Below are 21,554 nucleotides of genomic sequence, written 5' to 3'. Positions count from 1 at the left end.
ACTTCTTCTTCTGCGGGGGAAAATGAAGTCGCCGGCTGCTTACCGTAGTTGCTAGACCTGTTGTGGCTCAATATTGGTCCATATATAAGGCGCACTGGATTATAAGGCGCACTGTCGGCTTTTGAGGAAATTGAAGGTTTTTAGGTGCGCCTTATAGTGCGGAAAATACGGTAAATAGTTCAACTATTTAAGTTTAGCTACAGTGGATGAACAATTATTTCTTTCAATTTCACCAAGAAACAAAACTAGCATCAATACAAAAAACACAAACAATAATTGTCTAATAATATAGGTTACATCCAGCAATAATCATATGTCTATATGATCATTTGAACAGTTTTATGGTCAATATTCAAATGATTCCACATTCTGACTCCACTTACTGATACGCAAAGTAAGTGGAGACTATGCTCAACAAAATACCAGCATCTTGCAGAATTAGCCCAAACAGGTTTATAATTACAGCAGGTCACCAGACTCATTCTTCACTTCTTGTAAACAACAATAAGAAACAGCCAAAATCACAAAGCTGCTGCTATCGTTTGCACTTTGTGAGATGTGTTATGCTGATTGCGCCTCTCAGATATATTTAGAACTTAAAGTCTTACAATGAACATGTTCTAAAGCCGATGTGAAGAACTGTAATTACCACTTCATGATTAAACTGTTAAATAAGCATCCACTGTGAAAAGTGTGATTGTCAGTCATTTTCCACAGTCACGTGTTGCTAGAGTTGGGCCTTGGTTATTAACAGGATAATTGGCAGTGATTTTCCAACTGCATGCTTGTTTAAAATGCCCGTCCCCTCCGTCTTAGGCCTGCAGCGGCTGCATGTTCCTGTTGTCCACATGGGAAAATTTCAGAAAGCCACCACCAGTTTCTCACCAGACGCTTCGCTGAACCAGCTGTGTGTGTATCGACAGCTGTGCGGCTACCTTTTCTTCTGTTTTGTGTATTTGCAATTGGCACAAACAGAAGTGGCCTAAGATGTTTTATGGCTCATAAAAATACAATACAGTGAGACTTTCATCCTTTTGGTCTTGTTGGAAAGAGCTTTCCTTTGCACCTACCTCACATGTGAAAAACAAACTAGACGTGGGTGAAGCACGGCTTCAGCCAAGGCTGCTGTGTGTACGTTACAGAAGCTGGTGCTAATTCGCTAACACAGAAGATCAAAATGAAAAAGACAACATTCCATAGAAAATGCATGTGTCGTGGCAGCAGAGTGACTCTCATCACTCCAAACAGAACTCCCAAGGAGTTCTTTTAAAATGGCTAAATGAACCTTGTTGCTGAAATCCCAAACTAATTTGGTAATGTTAGTAATTTTTATCAGCCCACATGCCCAGACAGAATTTGGCAGGGGGAATCAGACATCTCGAACGGACTAAAACGTTGTCAGCTGTTAAGCGGTATGTGCGAACTGACTGCTGCCAAGGGTCATGCAATGACTGTGAGATTCACACAGCTGGGCCGTTTCAGCATAGCACATGTTGATGTTTAAAGGTTCCAAACAGAGTCGGAAAGCTGACAGCTCAAGTGTGAAAAAAAAATGTGAAGTGCTCAAAATGTTCTGTTAAAACAACAAACTGTTGCCTAGACAAAGCAAATGTGCCACCACGAAGCGAGGCTTTACAAGGCAATGGGGGACATGAACATTTAAACTCAAGGTGCATTCACACCAGCCCCGTTTACTCCGCTTTAATCGAACTCTAGTTTGTTTGCCTAGAAAGTCTAGTTTGTTTGAGGTGTGAATACGCAATCGAAGTCTGATGTGGATCAAAAAAGCCTAAAAATCTAGGTCTCGGTTCAGTTGAAGTGAACCCTGGTGTGGTTCGACCGGAGATCGCTCTGAAAGCAGGAAGCGAACCATAGGGCATTCTGGGTTMTGGGACTCTTTCCGAAGAGAAGAAGAAAAAATCTACAAATGCTAAAATCTTTCACTACTTCATTTTTGTTTGTATTTTATGGAGATGGAAGTTGCACTCATGCTTCTTCAGTAGTTCTTGGTGCATCATCGCCACAGGCTATGGGAGGAACACGCTTTGGTTTGTTTGAGACAATGCAGTTTGAAAATGAACTGCACCAGATGAAAATGTAACAAATGTTGCACTTTTCATCTCCAATCGAACCGGCTCTACCGGACTACAAGGTGTGAAAACACCATTACACTATTTTGTCAACACTATTGGGTCACCTTTCAAATTATGGAATTTGGGTAATCCAATCACTTTCATTGCCACATATGTAATAAATCAAGCACCTAGGCATGCCAGATTCTCCAACCATTTCATGGGTTGTTCTCAGGAGATCAGTGTACTCCAGCGTTGTACTGTGATAGGATGCCACCTGTAGAGCAAGTCCAGTTCACTACTAAATACTCTACAGTCAACTGTTAGAGATATAATAGCAAGGTGGAACTCAGGTAAGATGTGTAACATCATGGAGAATGCCCAGATTCATTATTTGCAAATATTACCAACTTTCTGCAGTCAATAGCTACAGGCTTCCAACTTCATGTGGCCTTGAAATTAGCTGAAAAACAATCCATAAACAGCTTCATTGAATCAGTTACCATGACCAGGTAGCTGCACATAAGCCTTACATCGCCAAAGTGTTGGATGCAGACATGTTTATCTGACTGATTAACTATCCTACTTTGTCTTACAAACCAATAGATGAGTTTGGGTTTGGCAGTTTCCAGGAAAAAAGTGATTGACTGACTCCATTGTGCCAAATGTAAAGTTTGGTACAACGGGGATAATGGTGCAGAGCTGCTTTTCAGGAGTTGCTCAGTTAGCCATTTCTTCCCAACCATTAAAACTCACCGTAACCGTTGTCTCCTTGTTCTGTTTCCTGGTCGGTGAGGTTGATCCCGGGCTCTGCAGAGAGAAGAGGAACACTCCGTCAACGCTCCGGTCCTCTGCGTCAGACATGACCGTGCAACACCAACACTCTGTCACTCCCAACAAACACGCAATGTGATCAAAGTTGTTTTCTATGCGCTGGCCGAATGAGTCCGACTAGTGCATTCTGTTCTTGTGCTGCCGATGTTTGTGTGTGTGTGTGGAGATAGTTCTGCAGAGCAAAGCAAAGAATGATTGCTCTCTCTCGCTCTCTCTTTTGTGCAGGAGTGTGCAAATCTGTGTGTATGTGTGTGTCATTTCAATCACTTTGGTAGAGAACTGAAATAAAGAATCTAGGTGCGAGTTCAAATGCAACAGAGATGTATTTTTATAAGGGCATATTCCAATATCTAGTTTGTAATACCACAAAAAGCTGTCCGACATAAACCCCTGATTTGCCAACATAGTGAACCGTGGTAAATGGGTGCTGCTGAAATAAATTGTGGATATTAAAGCAATAAAATGTGGACTTTGAGGTTCTTCTCAAACCAGCTGATACAGTTTTTAGGTTGGCAAAAGATGGAGAAAGTTGAGATGGACAGACCCATCACTGGTGGCGAGTCAGTGTGACTTCATTAGAAAACCCCATGGTGAAAGACCCTGGGGATCCATAAAGCACATTAACAACTCTGGAGGTGCTGGGCTTTCTGCAAGGATTCCCATGGCAGCTGAATCTTTAATTTCAGGACTTGGAAAGGACTTGAGGATATCTTGCAGGATATTTTGGGAGTAGCATTTGGTTTACATTGGCCATCTAAGCCAGACTTGTTCAAACTTGGTCCAAATTCTGGTAATGGACAGAATTTCCAGGCGAAGACACTGAAGCAAGTCTCAGACTTCGGATCTTTGTTTTTTTTTAAATGATAAGGTCCTGCTGGTCTTCCTGACTTTTATTTGTAACAATGAGTGGATTCTCCTGGTTGAGGATTAGCACCTCCAAATCTAAAGGCGTAGTTTTAAATTAGAAAAAGGTGAATTACTGCCTCTGCTTCCGGATTAGGTTACTGCCTCATGTGGAGGAGGTTAAGTTTGTTTTGGTAGTACTGAGTGAGAGCCTAACATCGAAAAGCTACCAGGAAGTCTAACTTGAAACTAACAGCTACAGGCATGAGCTTTGTGGAGTGACGCTGCAGCTTTTCCAAATATTACAGGAGTCACTTTTGGTCGGGACGCTCTCTTGATGGGTTATTAAGAAAGTGTCTTAAACATCTCCTTGAGAGGCAGACCCAGGACTCACTGGAGAGATCTTTTTAGATCCGCTCCCTGTAATTGAATGCATGACTATAAAGTAAGAACGGTATGGAGACATTGACTGTAAGTGGTGGGTGGATGGTGTGTAATATCTCCATGACTACTCAGCTAATTATGATCAAGGGAAAAAATACTGTAGGAGGGTTTAATCAGCTTCTACGGCCATCAGCTTATTTATTTAATGAGGGGAAAGAGAGAGGCGGCTTAATCCCGACCAAAAAGAAAATCAAAGATTTAACGTGAGTGGACTTACAGAAAAGATTGCTGGACATAGTGGGTTTTAATTGCTATGACAGATTTCAAGGAAGTAGCTTAAAATGATTCAGATCTGTCTTGAATTGCTACCGAATTGAAAAAAATAAAACAAAACAAAGAAATGCCAAACACAAAATAACAAAAGCGGTGAGGGTTTACCTGGGGCTCTGTGCTGCTCTTCCTAACCAGGCTGTTGTGGGGATGGTCACCGTGATGCATGGGGCTGCCGCCTGAGTGGAAACCATTCACTGCACGAATAAATGAGACAGAAAGAGACGTTTTCCACACTGAAGTCGAGTGGGTAAGTTTTAGTTATCAAGGTGCAACCTTAAAGATAATGACTGTGAAATTCCAACTCTCACAGTCAGAATTAAATCTGACTTGTGGTTGTTTGTGATGTTTCAATGCAGAGTTAAGCTGAAACCACAGATACCTGCTACATACACAATTATGGACAAGCAAAACATTTACAAGCTACTGCAATGTAGCTGTTTAGCTACAAGCTAACATAGCCATAACCAAAAAACCCATAAGAATATTAGCTACATTTCCAAAAGCAAATGCATTAAGTGTGCTGAAACAGCATGAACATTTATGAAGTCATTTCTGCCTACATCCCCCAGAATGCTGTGCAGTTCTGGATCGGAGTGGTCAAATATTCTATCAGATGTGTTAATATCGATCACATCTCTATCAATATATGTTATTGATTTATTGTCCTACTTCTTCGTGGGGTCAAATTCGATCTTTCACTCGTCACACTGTCCTTCTCTAAGCATTAGTCCAGAAAGTACATCTTCGAAACTTTACCGTTCAGACTGTGGCGCTCTGGCTATTTCTTCCCAACAAGGGAGCTGAATGAGTGAATTAAGTTTGTTTCCGTATGTGGAAACATCCAGAGAACCTTCCTGCCTCTTTCTGCCCGTTCGCCTTTCGGAGCAGGGCCAAAGCGGGAGACAGAGGACTCCTCAGTTCCTCAGTTCGCGGCTACAGATAAAGTTAGTCACAGGAAGCGTCTGTGTGTGGCAAGCATGAGCCGAGGCTTTGTGCCACCGTGGAATCTTAGGAGAATTCCCAGCCCCGGGGCACTGACACTTGAGGAAGTTGAAGTGAAAGAAACGGAGTAGAAGAGAGCGCAGTTAAAGCACCTGCTGGCAGAGAGTTCTTGTGTCGGATGGAGCTCTTGGGGGTCCCGGGGACGCTGGACGGCCTCTCCCATGTGGTCTCTGAGGGAAGGAGGTGGGGAGGGGGAGAGAGCATAGGAAGCATTATTAAACAGTTGCAACTATTTGTGGGAAGGAATAAGAAGAAGTGATTCCATCTACAGATGCAAAGTTGGCATTTCTTGCACACGGTAAAAAAAACAAACAAAAAAACACTCAGACTTTTCTTTCCAGCCTTTACATAATCACTTAGGAGTAATAACTGATTTCTAAATTCAATTCAATTCACTTCAAACATTCTTTAGTAATACCAGAGGAAAATTAACTCTTCTAACTTGTATTATCCAAGTTTCTTCAGAGATGGTATGAGCTGAAAGGAGCTCCTGTAGCAGTCAGCATTACAGTGTATTTTAAGAAGCCTCTGACTGAAGACGCTTGTTATTGTTGTTCATCCTCTCATTAAGAGGATGTTCAGAGTTTCATGTTCGTCATAAAATTACGAACACAAAACTTCAGTTTACTGGGACTGTCATTTATGTGACAGACGAACACAACAAGTGTAACATTTTAGGGTGTTTTCACACCCGATAATGTGATAGACTCGGTCCGAGTGGGGAAAAAATAGAAACATTTGTTTCAGCTGGTGCGTTTCGCTTTCACATTGCGAAATGTCAAACAATCCAAACTCTTTGAGAAACAAGTTCACCCCCTCGCCTGTGATAGCGCTGCACCAAGAACCACTGAAGGAAACACCATGAAAGCCTCTGAAGAAGACTTGAGCGCAACATCCTTCATTATGAAACGTATTTCCTGTTTATTCTGACCTGCTCCACCGGCCACACTAAAAGAAAAGCCTGGTGCATAATGTATATTACCATGCATGTTTATGGTGATATACAGAATTTTTTTTGTTTTTGGCCACACACGCCATGTTGAATTTAAGCCAAATTGTTTTGTTTCATTTGCAGAACAGCCACCTCCAACATGTCTGTTGTGTGTCAAACATGTTCTCTTCTAGCAAGTCTTCTGCTGCTCTGACTAACTCTCTTAATAAACCACCTGTCAACTTAGGTTTACAGCCAAGTAAGCTGGAACGGTGCCAGTAGAGATATTCATAACATAACCTATAACTTAAGTCTGCTTCAGAAATGCAAGCATGACATTTTTAGATTTGGATTTGTGGGGAAAATATTTCTTTTTTCCCTCCTCTGCTTCACATTTTTGACCAACTCTTGTGTTCACGTGACACGTGAGTGGCTTTAAAAAGAAAGCGAAAAAGACAAAGTATGAATGTGATGAGAGCTCTATACCTGCTCTCATCAGGTATACAGATGAGAGCAGATATACAAATTGCTGATAAATAAAGAGAAGAACGAGATAAGTTACTGGACTACCTTTGCAGAAATGGAAACCCTAAATAGCTCCAAGTCTTAAATAAACAGACTAGATCATAATGAAACTCCTGCCATTACAGGAAGCTGGACATATGTCGTTTTTAGTGCAAGATCTAATTTCTTTGGATCTATTTCACCTCCCAATTAATCAGCCGAAGCTTGTGAAGCCATTTGTGGGTACTGTAACTCAAATCTGTGCTTTGTGTCAAAGTTCTAGGTGCAAAAGACTCATAAAAGACAAGAGCTCTCTTTTATTTACTTCTTTCTGGCTATTCTTGCTTTGACTAGGGCTGGGGAAGACATGCGAGGAGCTTTTATTGAATTAGAGCCTTTCGGCTACTCTGCTCTATTTATCCCCGCTTAGCAGAGAAAGGAAGCAGCCGAGCCAAGCCTATCAGCTCAAATGACACGGGCGGAGAGGGTATAACCGGCAGTAGGCTGTGACTTCAGGCGGGATGTACAGCATTAGGCCGGAGCCTCTCCTCACTGGTCACATACGTATCAGTTACTCCTCTCTCTTCTCATAAACCCTGATCGATACTGAAGAAAACACCAGATAATACTGCTGAAATATATTGCATCTTATTGGATAAAGGGAATTGCTTTATTAAAATATTTTCCCTGTACACTGGATACAGATGGTGGGACTTCATGAAGAGCCTGTCTGAATGGAAGATTTCATTCTAGAGGCTTTGCATTCAAATTTGTCGGCCTGTTGCAATAAGTAATAAATCAATTAATTGCATAATAAATTAAAACGACATTGATCATTTCCATTTGTGTGATTTATCGGTTTTTTCTTTCCTCTCTCTCTTGCCATTAAAAATGATTTGGATGATGAGACGGACTCTCTGCTCGCTTATGAAACGTTCTCTGCTTGCTGATGGAACAAAAATTAACCGTCACCTAACAACCTCTCAGCCAATAGAATGAACGCGTTGCACTGGGTGCGCTTGTTTCCTTCTAGCGGGTGTGCCTGTGCGACTACCATCGATTGTATCAACCTGCGCCACCCACTGGATGTAGGGAGAAACAGCGGCCTGAGCTTTCTGCTCCGTGTTACACCAAACATCTGCTAGCAGTGCCACTGATCGCCAACAGCTACTGAACTTAGTCAGGAGTTTGTTCACCCAACCTATACCCTACATCCAGTTGGTGGCGCAGCTTGCTACAATTGATAGTAGCCACAGAGGCACTAGAAGGAAACAAACGCACCCAGTACAACACTTTCATTCTATTGGCTGAGAGGTTGCCAGGTGATGGCGCATTTTTGTTCCAGAAGCAAGCAGAGAATATTTCGTAGTTTGAGCAGAGTGTGAGCGCGAGGAGAAGTTTTGAGTACAAGCATTACAAGTTTTGAGAAGAAAGACATGAAATCCTGCTTTCAAAATAAAAATGTAAGCAAACGTATTAAAAATTTTGAGAACTAAAGACATGAAATCCTCATTTCAGACTGAAAACATGTGCTTTTGGATTATGGCAGAAAGATTCCCCCAGACTCTTATGAAGAAATTCCTGAAAAGTCGTATGAATAAAGGAAATCTAAGCCAGAATATACATATTATATGTGACTTAAATGATTTGAATTCATAGTAAAGATAATAAAATTTGAATTTTGAATTAGCTTTTTACTCTTTAGAGGCACGGATTTATTTTCTAAGTCCAAAATTTCCTCATTTTGCAAACATGATCTTTTTACACCAAACGACCGACCGAAGAAGACTCGATTCACCTACCGCATCGACTTATTGTCCACGGCGCAGCCCGAGTAATGGGAGGCATCCCTTATTTAGGATTCAAGAAGCAGGGGGAAAAAATGACCCAGTTAGCTCTAACTGAGCTATATTTTATTCATAACCATATGACAGAGGTCTCTGATGCTGCCTCCTGTTGCTCGTAGTGACAGAAACCCATCCACTGTAACAAGGAAACAGGAAAAAGACTCAAATTTACGCTTTGGGTTTTTAATATACATATACCTCAACGCCTTTCCTGACCAGTTTGTCAAAAATACACCATGAAAGACTGCCCAAGTTTTTGAATAAACATGAAATTGGATGGATTTGGTAAGGTGTGCGCATACCGCACTCCCACCCACACACCATCACAATCAGACTGGGACAAGCGGAGACTGTTGGCAAACCGCAGCACCCTGCAACACAGGAAGGAAAAAGTCAAAGAAAGAAAGACAAGGACACGCAACCCTCACCCACCCACGCTGCTTTGTTACCATGGCACTGTCATAACACAACACACTAATAAAACTGAACTTTAGAGTAACAATGGCAAAGACAGGTAAAAATAAAAAAAATATTACAGTTGCTATAAATATCAATTGTTTGAGGGAAAAGGTTATCAGCGCGGCGCGGCTTTGCTAAAATAAGCATTCTGAATGTACTTGAGCTCAGCTCACCATCTTGCAATGGTGACAGAAGGAGAGAGAAAAAGCTTCGCTCCATCTTTCTGACAGAACCTCGGAGCCACCTAACCATATCCTTAAATATGAGGAGGAAGACAAGGAGGGAGTCCCCCTCGCTCTCGTGCCTGGGTGGAGCGCTGAGCCAATTTTAAACCTCCTCTCTCATCTTTCAAGGCCGCAACCCCGACCGCTGCCACCACGAAGAGAGATGTACAAGATGCGAACATCCCCGACGGGGAAATGGTTACGGTCTTTAAAGAGCCCTTTGCCACAATCCCAGCTAAAGGGGGTGGACAGGTGCAATGAGATGCTGCGTAAACAAGCCACACTGGTCCCTTTTTCATTGCTCCTGAGAGACAAGGAGTCAGTCGGAAAAGAGACCAATGCACTTCCTCTACATTTCTAAATTCAAATTAAACAGAAACAGGCTGACTGGGAAAGTGTTGACGTGAAAATTGGTGACTTTAGGACACCGAGTATGAAGCCCTTAAAAGTGAGTCAGATGCAGCGTCCTGCAAAAGCACTTTGCCTTTCTCTGAGACCTCGTCAAAAACTGTTTAGTCCATGATCAAAAAATGCATTAAAACTGCACCTTCTGTTATTTCTAACCAGTAAAATAAAGGATGACGCCTTCGCAGAACAGCTTTAAAGAATTAGCAGTTTTGTGAAGGACACTTCCTTCCTGCAGACTTTGAAACAGAGTTGCTCCAAGTTAAGGCCACACACACACACACACACACACCCACACACACACACACACACACACACACACAAAAAAAACACTGAAATGAGAAATTATCACACCAATTTCAAAACATTGTTCTTTGGTGACCTTCAAAACAAAAATCCGATTCATTTAGATTTAGGTTCCGTTAAATGATCTAAATGTTTGAAGAGCTTTCCTAGTGATACCAAAGAGTCAAAGTAGTTGACCCACATCCCACTCAAACATTCATTCAAACATTCAGAATATTAATGAACAAACGATGTTATGAGGACCAACAAACACAGGACACAGGTTGGAATTTTTATCAGTTGTACACTTTACAAATCTGTCTTTCGTGGGTGATTAGTATGAAAAACACCATAAAAAGTTCAATTTCATGTTCACCACATGAGCTATAAAGGAGATAGGAACTATGTGGAAAAAGTTGCTCTATTCAGATCAGACCTACTTCAAACATAGTGGTGGTCAAATGGTAACGTGACGGCAAATCTAGGAGCTTTGACATGGAGGGGCGATAACGGAGTGGCAAGAGGTCTTGGTAGGGTGAAGTATCCTCAGTGAAGGATGGGAAAGTATGTGGAAATGATCCACAAATCACAAAATTTGGAAGAAAACAAAGACAAGTTTTAGGTATAAAAATCATTTATCATTTAGTTAATTTGTGACTGTGACATTTATTTGCATTATTTCAGTCTTTAAATAACCAGAATTTGCACTTAAATTTCTGCTTTTGTCAGTTTGATGACATCATTTCTAAATGTCACATCAGGTGTTATGACTGTACAGTTACTTAGTACTTAAAGGAATTTATTGGATAGCTACTATTTAATGCTACTTGAGTATAAAAAATATGTTTAAGTATTGCTACTTTTACCTAAGAAAATGTTGGGGTGAATTAATATTTACTCTGAAGGCTATAAGAGACTTCTAGACATAAGTATGTTCTTAAGGATGTGAAATTTGAGGGGGCAGTTGCCCCCTTCTTGCCTCCCTTTAGCGCCGCTCCTGGCGGTGATGCTTGTTATCAGCAGGAATGGAAAATATGGTTGATAGGAAGATGGATAGAGGTTTGGGCAAAATCCAAAGAAAACCTTTTATAGGTTCTAAAAGACCAAAGACAGATGTTCACTTTTCAGCAGGCCAGTGACCCCAAACATAAATTCAGATCTACCGCAGAACGGTTCAGATCAAAGCATATTTAGTCAATGACAGCTTTCTGTCTGATCTGACCACGATTGGGGAGGAAAAAAAAAAAGATTTGCAATAATTCACTTTCTAGAGAAAGAAAGGTGGTAGATTTCTATCAAGGGTTTTCCCACAACGAAACGTGGTATTTCATTAGCAAAAGAGTCGCTGAAAATAAGATATTCTTAGCTTCCTCCTCTGCAGTCATGCACTACTTGGTGACAGTTAATCAGATAAAATCCCAATACAGCACATTGAAGTTTGTGGTTGTTATATGAGAAAAGGTGTAAAAGGGGAGGAAATATTTTTACAGTCCACTGAAGGGCCATCATTCTACAACTCTCTTTTTTAGGAGGTGGCCTGTTGTCACCTTGAGACTGGTAACACTGCATTCTCGCTCGTTCTAACAAGAGCTGCCAAGTCAAGAAATGACTGCCATCAGTCAGCTTTTACAACACGGCCACGCAAGGATAGTAAAGGCAGACAATAAAGCAGGGAATTCTGCAATGGCAGTGGACTGAGGAGGGAATTAAACCGTCTCCTTGCTAATATGTCTGTGAATGTTGCGTTCAGGGACACAATGACTGCTGATCATGGAGAAAGAAACAAGCAGCAGTACTGGCAGTCCGACAGACAGAGAGCAAACAACCTAAATGCAGAAAATATATTGCAGTAATCACAATATAGCAGTCAGTAGAAGATAAAACTCAAAGGGTGGAGGTGAACTATTTAAATGAATCGGTTCATTTTAATATGACTGAACGTCATCGAGTTCAGAACAAGCTCTTGTTAAGGATGGACTGGAACAGAAACGTTGACAACATTTTTAAGAGCTGTGACTTGAACTGGGGAGAAATTGTTCTAAAGTGATGAGATTTAATACAAAATTTGTGATTTTTGAAATTCTTACTCTCTTATTTTTAAAACAAATTCAGAATAAAACCCAATATACCTTGAAAACGATGTGCTTTGAGAGTCGAAACACAGAATGCCATCCCACTATTACTGATTTTGCTTGGGTTAGAAAAGTATGCGCTTGTTGATTTAATCAGCTGATCTTTGGTATGCAGGTACGATGTGGATAAGATCAAAACCCAGAGTTCTGATCATAACATTTGTAGTGTTTACACCCTGAGACTGAATTAAAAACCCTCCAAAGTCAAATGAGAAAGTTTATCACATGTTGTGTTTCCGTTGACCTTAAAACTCCACAAAAAATTAAATCTGCTTAATGGAAACACGTCATTTTCTAAAAAACTCAGGCGTGTTGTTGAGAAAGATCATCAGCACCCGTGCTGGTTTTCTAATCAGTCCCCCTGATCTCGATCAGTGGCAGTGTGCTGAAGCCTTAGGGGAGCGCGACAAAACTCGTGTTGTTCACATCTCGACACCACAGTCACACACTAATCTATAATAGTCAGAGGGCCTCAAACCACACAACATGCACAGAGCAACAGAGGCAGAACCTCATCTTTAGCAAATAAACTAATCACAATGGTTGTAGTTTAAAACACTGCAATCCATTCACTGAGGGATTTACTGCCTGATCTTACAGGCTAATCTAAAAAAAAAGGAAAAAAAAAAAGGGAATTTTGTTGACATTTTTTAATTGTGAGGGGAGATGGGGAGAGAGATGTTTCCAGGAAGCTTTGGGATAGAGATGTGATGTTTTACAATGTAATGTTTCCTTTCTAAGATAATAAAAATTGTGTTGCAAAAAAGTGAATTTTGTAAAAAAAAATAAAAAAAAAAGAGTTTGAAATTTTTGGGCACTCATTTCAGAAAGTAAAGCTCATATAACACGCAGAGTCTTTACACACATAGCAAAAATATTTCAAGCCTTTGTTTCATATAATTTTGATGAGGGATTATTTGTACTGAAGCTAATGAATTGAGTGACAAAATATGTTGAACGTTTTCATGATATTTAGTTAGTTTTAGCTGCAACTGGAGTATTTACCCTGGTTAGAGGCAGTGGGAGGCAATCATTGCCCCATGAAAGCTGCCCTGGTGCACCCACTTTGTCCAAATGCATTTTGAGGTTTGTAGTTTTAGTAATGCATGCAATGTATAGCAACACTACTTATAGTGTCTCCTTCCTAGAATAACGGCTAGGCGTTTTTTGCCATAAGTGATTTTTTTTTTTTTTTTTTTACTTAAATCATCTTTTGGCAACAAGTAAAAGAAAAATTGAAAGAAAGGCAACAATTTTAGGAAGGTGACGATATGTGAAAAATACGTTTAAGCGCAACTATGAGGCTGACTAAACGCAGTGTAGTATGAGTTTCTCTCACCATTGTTTGCGGTGTTGACATAGTACTTTTTCCCTTGCGGAGACATGTAGCATTTCCAGTGAGGAGGCAGAGGCTCTCTGATGTCCTCGACAGGCAGCTGACTCAGAGACGCTGTTCTCTGTTGACAGAGAGAAGCAATAAATGTTAATAATCAGGAAAAGGGCTCATCAGCAGCGTGCTAGCTGGGAGACAAACATTTATTTCCCAAGTGTGTTTCATCGCTGACATGAACCGCCGAAGACAGCGATGTGAAAGAAATGAAAGAAACAAACGTCGGTTAAGATGCTGCAAAATGTGCAGCGCTGAGTTCAGCCAGCATTTCATTTCCTCAAGTATTTCTAAACTAAAATGACATCATGGTGCAGCGGGCTCTGCCACAAAAAGAACAACAAGCTGCAGGCGGGAGGACTGAGACCCGCCGCGGCGGAGTCAGCATATGTGCACACGGTGAGCAGCTGAGCGCAACATGAGAGCGTGTATAGGCAAACTACGCACATCTGCTGCTGATTAGCAGGAAAACAATGGGTTGGAACCGAGGAACGCAGCGAGGGGATGCTGTTTGGAGGCCTGAGAGAGTCAGGATAACTTCCAGGTTCTGTCCAGCGCGCAGTGTTCATATCTGGTGCGACAGGGTTAGTTTTAGGAGGTGCAAGAAAAATTTAAGCAGCCGTTTAAATATAGATGGTGCTTCCCAATGTAGCACTTAGAGAAATACTCTTTTTCTCATTACTATGAGAAACCTACTTTGTGGAATGTGTTGCAGGAATAATAAGCAGGTTGGTACCGACCATGTGGCAATTCTTACACACATGGGTTATGTTTTGTACTCAGCTGTTGATTTAAAGTCATAATCAAGTCAGTCTCGTGAAATGAACAACAGAATGAAAGCAAAAAGGTTTCATCACCCACGGTGAAACTAGTCCTGTACCACATGAGTTGAAGTGCCACTGAGCAAAGAAGAAGTCATGACTCCAAAAGCAACATAGTCGAATAATTTTCTGCATTTTTTTGTGTGTTTGTTTTGCAATTTTTGGAGAGATGTCCTGTGCTACACTTTTTCACGGATCCAATATTGTTCAACGTTGATCTATTGTTAACAATACCAACGTTAGCCCAGTTTCTGTTTGGTTGCAAAAAACAAATGATTTTGATTAAAATCTTGATTTTTCTAGACTTTTTTTAAAAACTAACATCGGTTTTAGCTAATAAAAATTGGAAGAAATGGGGGATGCTGGGCTTTTTTTTGACCGTTTCCACTGAAATGAGCAACTTTTCTCGAGAGAAACTTTCACCAACCAGTTGAATTTTTTTTTAACAATACAAGAAAAACACAGGGAGGTATGAACAAAAGTCTATATAGCTGTAGCATTTAGACAGGACAAAAAAATGGGACAACATGTCTGAAACTTAATCTCCTATTGTCACTGTTAACAGATAAGTTAGGTTTAGCACTGCAAACAGCTAGCCTCTTGACAAAGTTAGAAAAATAGCTAGCTAGCTAGCTGCTAGTATTAATTTGAGAAATTATAGAGCTGAATGTGTCCATAGCCTTGCTCATTGACTTAAATGAAGTAAAATTTTCTAAGTTACCTGTGAGAAACACAACAAAATCCTTTGGAGCCAGATTTCAAGTTGGTAAAGTCCAAGCTTGTCGAGCAGCTCCAAAATTAGCATTCAATATGGCTGCTTCTAGTGAAAGATGCCTGTATGAACTGTTGAGCACTTCTCGTTTCTTATTAAAACATTGCAACGTTCTGTAAAATATCTATTGGTAAACATGTCCCTTTTTGTGCTTGAATATATACAATGGAGACACCTGTATAGATCTCCTTGTATTGCCATTAGTACTTATTGACAAAAAGCCAGGAAATGTCTTTGCTAATTTTGCTAAAAGTTATAAGCTGAAACTTGGAATGAGACGTCATCAAACATCCAAGATTTTACTTTCAAAACAAAGAAAGAAGTACTTTTTTTTGGTGTTCACAAAAAAAACAGATTAGAACCGAGTAGAATAAGCAAACCCGTTCTCAGGGTAAATTACAGCTTCAGACGACCTTTCCTGTAACATGGGGTCATTGAAACAGCACAGCAACTTAATTTCATTAGATAACACAGCCCTTAGCCGTTGAACACATATTATTTCATCATCGTGTTTCTGTTGTAACCAAATACCATTATGTGCTGAGTTCAACTCAATCTGTCCCTGAGAAAGAGCTTTTAGAACCACAGAGACTGAAGCCACAACATGCTGTTGAGGCCAAGATGATACCCAACCCTCTCTGGACCCACAGGATGAGAGAGCAAGAAGATGTGTGGGCTAAGACTGCGTGTAATTACACAGCATCCAACAACATCGCAGCAATGTTTCCTCTTTGATGGTCCCGGGGGCTGATGTTATATTTGTCAGTGGTCTGTTTTGGAAAAGAGGAACTACTCAAACCATCCACTAACGTCCCTCCGCTGAAAACAATGGCTACGAATGAAACAATGAACAAACAACAAGCCGTTAAAATAAATAAAAGAAAAGCCATTTTCACTCAGGGAAGGTCACTGGATGAAATGAATGTGCTCTGGAAAAAAAACAAAAGGATGAAACAAGGTTTTTGTAACTTTCAAACCAGTTACAAGACTTTTATTTGCAACATTTGTAATTCAGACACTTCTAAGAATGCATGCAGAGAGTCAGCTGGAGACCAGAATAGACTGGCAAATCTGGATAATGTGGATATTGAAAATTGATTGCCAGACAGAAGAACAATATAAATAAGGTGCTGAACACTAATCTCAGAAGGACATTGTATATTCTAACAAAAATACACTTCTGTTCATTAACATAGAACAAAAGCAGAGATGAAAACGTGGAGGAAGCACTGTTTTTAAAAAGTTGGGTAGTACTTAATAATTTTCTGAATTATACCATGTTGGGGAACTGAAAAAACCTTGTAAGTTTGTTTGAGTGAAAAACTAAATGCTCTTACAGAAAACAATTTTAAAAAACATGTTTTTAGAGGGGAGGCAGCTAGAAATTTATGGAATCTCATTATTTTTCCTTGAGAGCTGATCAGAGACCAGGCTGTTGGAAACTACAAAAACTTAACTTTTCCTGGTCAGTGAACACATCACAGCTACTTTGTACCAGAATGAAGTGAAAACGCTCTTCTCTGCGGATGCTGCTGCTGAGTGAAGTGAAGGAAAGCAAAGAGTCATAATAAGTTCTCTGGAAAATAAATTTTACATTCTTCTGACATGTTGAGACATGTCTCAGATTAATTTAGGCTGAGAAAGAGTGTCAGATGTTTTACATCAAAGTCGTGAGATTTCAACACCTGTCTGTTATGGAACCAGCTGATTTGAAAATGATGACGGATATCTAAACTTCTCAGAGTGAAGATGAAGATATACATTCTCTATAGAAGGTAGATAGACGGTGCTGCTTTAGTAACGCTAGCTCTGCTAATCGCTAACATAAAGCTAGGTAAAAAAGTCTATTCATTTTGACCGTTTAAAAAAGACCATTTCTTTCAATGCCATGTCTCTCACATACAGTGTGACGTTGCCTGAGCTGAAAATAAAAATACATAGTGACCGCTAAGAACAGGAGGGTTAAAAAATATTTTTAATGCTGTTCTTTATACCTTCATATATTATGTCGAAATAAGGTCAAATTCGACTATAATCGGCGCATCTCTGAATCAAAGATTTTGCTTCAAGTATTTCTTTAAATACGTATTCATTTTACGTCACTTTCAGAAGATACATTGCCAGGATCTAGACTAGTTCTTTCATATCTTTGTGAAATGAAATGTAAAGCTGACTGGCTGAAACCTCTTACCCACTGAAAGTAGGAGGAAGAGCCGACTTGACAAGGAATTCCAGAAAAATACATGCAGTTATTTATATCTTATACAATATAGCACATAAAGACGAATTGAAATGTCATGATGATACATTGTTGGTGATACATTCAGCTAATGAGTGGTTTTTGATTCAGAAGGGAAACAGGAAACGGGAAGATTATGTCACTACAAAATGATGATCAAATAAATTCCACTTCTCCAAACCCCCTTTCCAGACATCTTCACCAAACAAGTGGTGCATTTATGTGTAATTTAGTATGAGAGGGCATTATGTAATAGGATGCTGCATTCACACTGAGGAACCTTCTTCAAGTCCTAACTTTGTTTTGTGTGTTTTGTCCTTTTTTTTCTGGTGGAATGTATGAAATAAGTTCATTGATTGATTCCTACATTGATTTTGTGAGCTCTGGCAACTTTCAGACTGATCTCTGGAGATCCTCCATCACTGGCTCCAGTGACCTCTGAGCTGACCTCTGACATAGTTCATGTGGCCTACAGGCAAGCCTCACAAACTCTGTGCTTCTTGGACAGTATTTGTTGGACTTTGGTTTTATGAACTCCTTCCAAACTGTCCAAGAAGAACAAAGTTTTCTTCTTGGACAGTTTGGAAGGAGTTCTTATTTTATTTTTGAACTTTTTAAGAACTCCCTCCAAGGCCCTCACTGGGTTCAGGACGTTTTAAGTGTTATGCACTGATTCAAGAGATCTGAAGTCTACCCTTTGGGAAACGGGGTCTGTCATGTCCCATGGTACTTCGAGTTTGTGTTGAAACTATTTTGGATTGCAAGGCATTGGGGTTCCATAGGTATCTCATTTCTCCATTTGAAACAAAGTTTTCTGGTCACTTAGGGGTTTTCACACTGGATTATCTGGTATACTCGGTTTGATTGGGGACTGGAATCACAATCTGCTGGTGGTTTTAGCGGTTGTAGAATTTCTCTCGTCTATGGAAAAAAGATTATGGGCCATTTCTCCAGTTAATGTTAGAGTCTTGCGTTTGTTTTGGTTGTATATATTTACCCAGCGCTACATAGTCCAATTCCTCTAAAAGCAGGAAGGCTTGCATCCGCATATGCATTCGAACCACACCAGAGTTAACGTCAAAAGAACCAAGACCAGAATTCGCTCTTTTGGTCCACATCAGCATTCGATTGCGCATTCAGACAACCAAACCAGACTTTCTAGGCAAACAGACTAAACAGGGCTGGTGTGAATGTAGCCTTAGCGTTTCCCTAATCTTCAGATTCAGTGTTCTGTTATCTTTTGATCACCATTTATTCTAATGTTGTGTTGTGTTCTGTGTGTACTATTCACTGTCCCTCAGTCGTCTATCCCTGCTTCCCACCCAGGTGCCATTAATTCAACTCACCTTGATGAGAATTACTGTCTACATTTGGGTAATCAAATAGCAGAAATCATGACATGGGGCTGACTAAGAGTTTTTACCAGTCCATTTCTTTGTAAAGAAATAGGAAGAACTAAACAATGGGGTGGAGAAGAAAATGTTCAGGATCAAGGCAATAAAAGACTCCTGATTGTCTTTCTCTTCTTGGCCATTTCCCAGCTGGCGTGTTTCTGGGCACTTGTTTGTCATCAGTGAACTGATACCAAAGTATTTTTTTTTCTCTGAGCTGAGCAGAAGCAGGCGGAGGCAGATGGGAGTGGGCTGCTTGAGTTCAGCATTGCTGGAGAACATAAAGAAAATCTAGGACATGGAGGCAGTTCATAATTACTTCTGCACTGCAACGGCAGCAACAACAACAAAAAAAGAGGAATCCGAAATGAAACCCTCCTCAACATAATCAAAACCTGCGCCTGGCATGAGTGAGAGAATGGGAACACCTTGCGGTGTGAAGTGAGAGGGAACTTGCAGGCACTTCTTTTCCCGACATATGCGACAGTAAATAATGCACCATTCCAGATGGTTCGCATTCCGGACCGCAGACTGTCTTCTGCTGCATATTCGCAGCCCGGCTGAATCGCCGCTGGCACGGAACGCGCCGACTCACGTCAACCGCAACAAACGCTGCTGTCGCGCCAACGCGTCCACTTTACCGTTCAACGGATGAACTTTTAATTGAACACGCATCAGTCATTACTGCTGTCAACTTAAAGACAGGACAACGTGAAACCTAAGAAGCCTTTTATCTGAGCAAGAAGATTACAAGCTGTTTTAATTAAATTATTTCCAGACATAGCAAATGAGCAGTTATTTTCTCTTCGTTAGTCAATAGTCATCTGCTGGAGGTAATACTTTCCTTTATTGTTTTTCCTCTGAAGACTTTTTAGGTCACCATAGTAACACAGTGAAGCTTTACATTTGGAACAAGGTTCCATGGTCAATTTTATGACGGAATATAAAGGTCGTTCTAAGAAAAATGAATGAAAAAATAAAATTACCAGAATAAAATCATGAAATTACAAGAATAAAGCCAAATATTACGATAATAAACTCTGATTATCATCAAATATTATTATCAAGAACAATTTTCAAATCAGTTCTGTTATTATCACAGTAATATTCTCATAATATTATGAGAATAAAGTCATAATATTACAAGACGACGTACAAAAATAAAATCATAGTATCTTGAGAATGAGGTCATATGAGAATAAAGTTGAAACAATATAAACAAAAATAAAGTCGTAATATTACAAAATTGAAGATTACAGGAATAAAGTTATACGAGAACAAAGTTGAAATAATACAAGAATAAAGTCATAGTATTTTGAGATTACAGTCGTAGCATTATAACTTTATTCTCATATTATTTCTGCTTTATTCTCGTAATTTTATCACTTTATTTTCTTAGCGTGCTCCTAAAACTCCGATGACCAAAGTTAATGCTGATGAATTTTTGGTTACAAAATTTGCTCTCTAGAAGTGCAAAGTTGATAAAAACACACCCCAAAATTCCTGCAGCTTTTACTTCTACAAAAGAATTACTAAATACAAATACACGCCAGATTGTTTTCCTATGTCCAACTGTAAAAAATTCAAAACTCCTGTACAATTTTCCTTCTGCAGCACAATTAGGTGCTACTTTGGCTTGATCCGTCAGATAAAAATCCAACACGACACACTGACGTTTGTTTGCAATGTGACAGAGGCTGAAGGGACACAAATACTTCTGTGTGTCAACAGTAATAAAAGGCAGTGAAAGGGATCATTAGTGCCTCGTTTTGTGGACATGCTTGAAAGCCTTTATTAGAGCGTCTGAAGTCAAAAGGCGAGGAAACGCTTGCTTCCACGCGTCAACCGGTCCAGTCTGACGGAGTCATGATGAATTCCTACATGCAGACCCAGACCTTTCTGACTCAGACCACTTTTGTTCTTCTGTTAGTTTCAAAAACATCTCATCCAGATATTCTCATGTGTGAAGCAAAAAATAATCTCTGTTGTACTTCTTCTTCTTACCTTTGATTTTTTTTTGTATATGCAGTCATGTTCAATAAATTTGAGTATCATTAAAGAGCTCAAGAACTCAATGCACTAAGTAACAAACTATATCAATTCATAAACTCATGATTTGAAACCATTTACAATGATTTTTAAAGTTTTAAACTGGTGAATAAAACAATAAAGATTAGAATGTGATATCAGAGTAATACATTTTTTTTAATATGTGGCCTTAAGTGTTTTTAATACCTGCTTAAAGATGATTTTCAAATGGTACATCCACACTCTGACAAGTGAGCCCATTTGGATTGTATATTGTAATTTATTGAACTCAACCGGATATTAACAAGAATTTACTGTAAATTATAAACAACGTCAAAACTATTTTGATGTTATTTGCAATATTGCACATTTTTCTTCTACATTAACAACAGTAAAAAGTGAAAATTCATTTAGGACAGCTTTGCTAGAAAAAAAACAACCTCAAAATGATATTAATATTTTTCTCTCAAACTAAAAGTTGAAAATTTCAGACTTTCTACTATAAACTGAATGCAGCATTAACAACAGGTGCCGCAAGATGCACCTGTATAAACCTTGAAATAATTTCTACCAGACTCGCATACTGATCTGCAGCTGAAGAGTATCTGTAATATTCACGATGCCTAACAGAAGCAGCCCAATGCATTCCTCATCGTCCTGG

General features: G+C 39.7%; 1 protein-coding gene across 1 annotated transcript in view; it reads right to left on the bottom strand.

Annotated features, from left to right (window-relative positions):
* Positions 1 to 21,554, bottom strand: part of gas7b (growth arrest-specific 7b) — a 55,166-nt gene that overhangs the window by 19,311 nt on the left and 14,301 nt on the right. Inside the window, exons 2-5 of the mRNA XM_008437743.2 lie at positions 13,595 to 13,712; positions 5,561 to 5,638; positions 4,572 to 4,660; positions 2,829 to 2,882 (exon numbers count right to left, since the gene is read on the bottom strand). Coding sequence (XP_008435965.1) covers positions 2,829 to 2,882; positions 4,572 to 4,660; positions 5,561 to 5,638; positions 13,595 to 13,712 — 339 coding nt within the window. The remainder of the gene's footprint in view (positions 1 to 2,828; positions 2,883 to 4,571; positions 4,661 to 5,560; positions 5,639 to 13,594; positions 13,713 to 21,554) is intronic.

This window comes from Poecilia reticulata, linkage group LG19 (genome assembly GCF_000633615.1).
Source record: "Poecilia reticulata strain Guanapo linkage group LG19, Guppy_female_1.0+MT, whole genome shotgun sequence".
NCBI lineage: Eukaryota > Metazoa > Chordata > Actinopteri > Cyprinodontiformes > Poeciliidae > Poecilia > Poecilia reticulata.
Note: the sequence above shows the minus strand (reverse complement) of the source record. Positions and strands in the feature narration are given on the sequence as shown.